General features: G+C 48.5%; 1 protein-coding gene across 1 annotated transcript in view; it reads right to left on the reverse strand.

The window, feature by feature from the left end:
• Positions 1-127: 127 nt before the first annotated feature.
• PADG_11211 (uncharacterized protein) overlaps positions 128-891 on the reverse strand; it is a gene marked incomplete at both ends in the record, with an annotated part of 1,644 nt that continues 880 nt past the window's right edge. The window contains one exon of the mRNA XM_010758504.1: positions 128-352. Within this exon, the coding sequence (XP_010756806.1) occupies positions 128-352 (225 nt within the window). The remainder of the gene's footprint in view (positions 353-891) is intronic.

Consider the following 891-nt stretch of genomic DNA (forward strand, 5'->3'; position numbering starts at 1 on the left):
AAAAAAAAAAAAAAAAAAATCACAATCAACTTGACAATCGCTTTGGCCCCTGTGGGGAGGTAGGGAGACCGGTAATCGCTGATTTAAACCGGGCTCAGAGGCAGTTGAAGCAGAGTCGGAAACGGAGTCAAGTGGCGAGAGCTGCATTTCCCTCGCGTCTTGCCGCCTCAATAGCCCTGCCTTCCCGCGCAGGGGAGGGAAATGTGGAAACTGGAAGAGAGAGAGAGAGAGGCCTGGTAAAGGGGGAAAAGGGTGGTGAATGCTGCACCGGTGGGCTACCATTTGCACTGTTATTCCGAGATGCAGAGATATCTGGCATTACTGACATAACGGACATGCCTAGGTCCTCTCTCTGGAATCCATGAATTATATCAAGTCAGCAGCGAGCAATAGTTCATTTCACCGCACAGCAAAGGGACAGACATCTGCTGAGCAAATCTTCATCTACGCTTCCAAGGAGCATCCACATCCAACAAATTACCAACAGCAAGAGCTAATACCTCTGACTAACTCCTCATCGATCAGAAAAGATATTGCGAGAGATTATGTCCGTGGCTCCAAAACTTGGCATGAGAACGCGAGATATGGCACTGAGGAGATAGAGCCGAAGGGTAGCTGTGAGCTGGCTGGTCAAATATAATTAATCAACCCTGCTTCCCCCGGATTTCTCTTTCGATGTCAACTGCTCGAACCCAGATATCCTCTTTATATATATATATATATATATTCTGAGGTATCCTGGCCCTAATATCTCGCTTCTCTGCTCCCGGTTGTTGGGTTGCGAGTGCGTGAGAGGAGAGCGGTTTTCATAACTATCATCTCCATCCCTAATAACTCACTGGTGCCTTCGCTCTCAACCGTCGCCGCCATGGCCCGCAACAGGTTTGTGCA

This window comes from Paracoccidioides brasiliensis (genome assembly GCF_000150735.1).
Source record: "Paracoccidioides brasiliensis Pb18 unplaced genomic scaffold supercont2.1, whole genome shotgun sequence".
NCBI classification, from domain to species: Eukaryota; Fungi; Ascomycota; class Eurotiomycetes; order Onygenales; family Ajellomycetaceae; genus Paracoccidioides; species Paracoccidioides brasiliensis.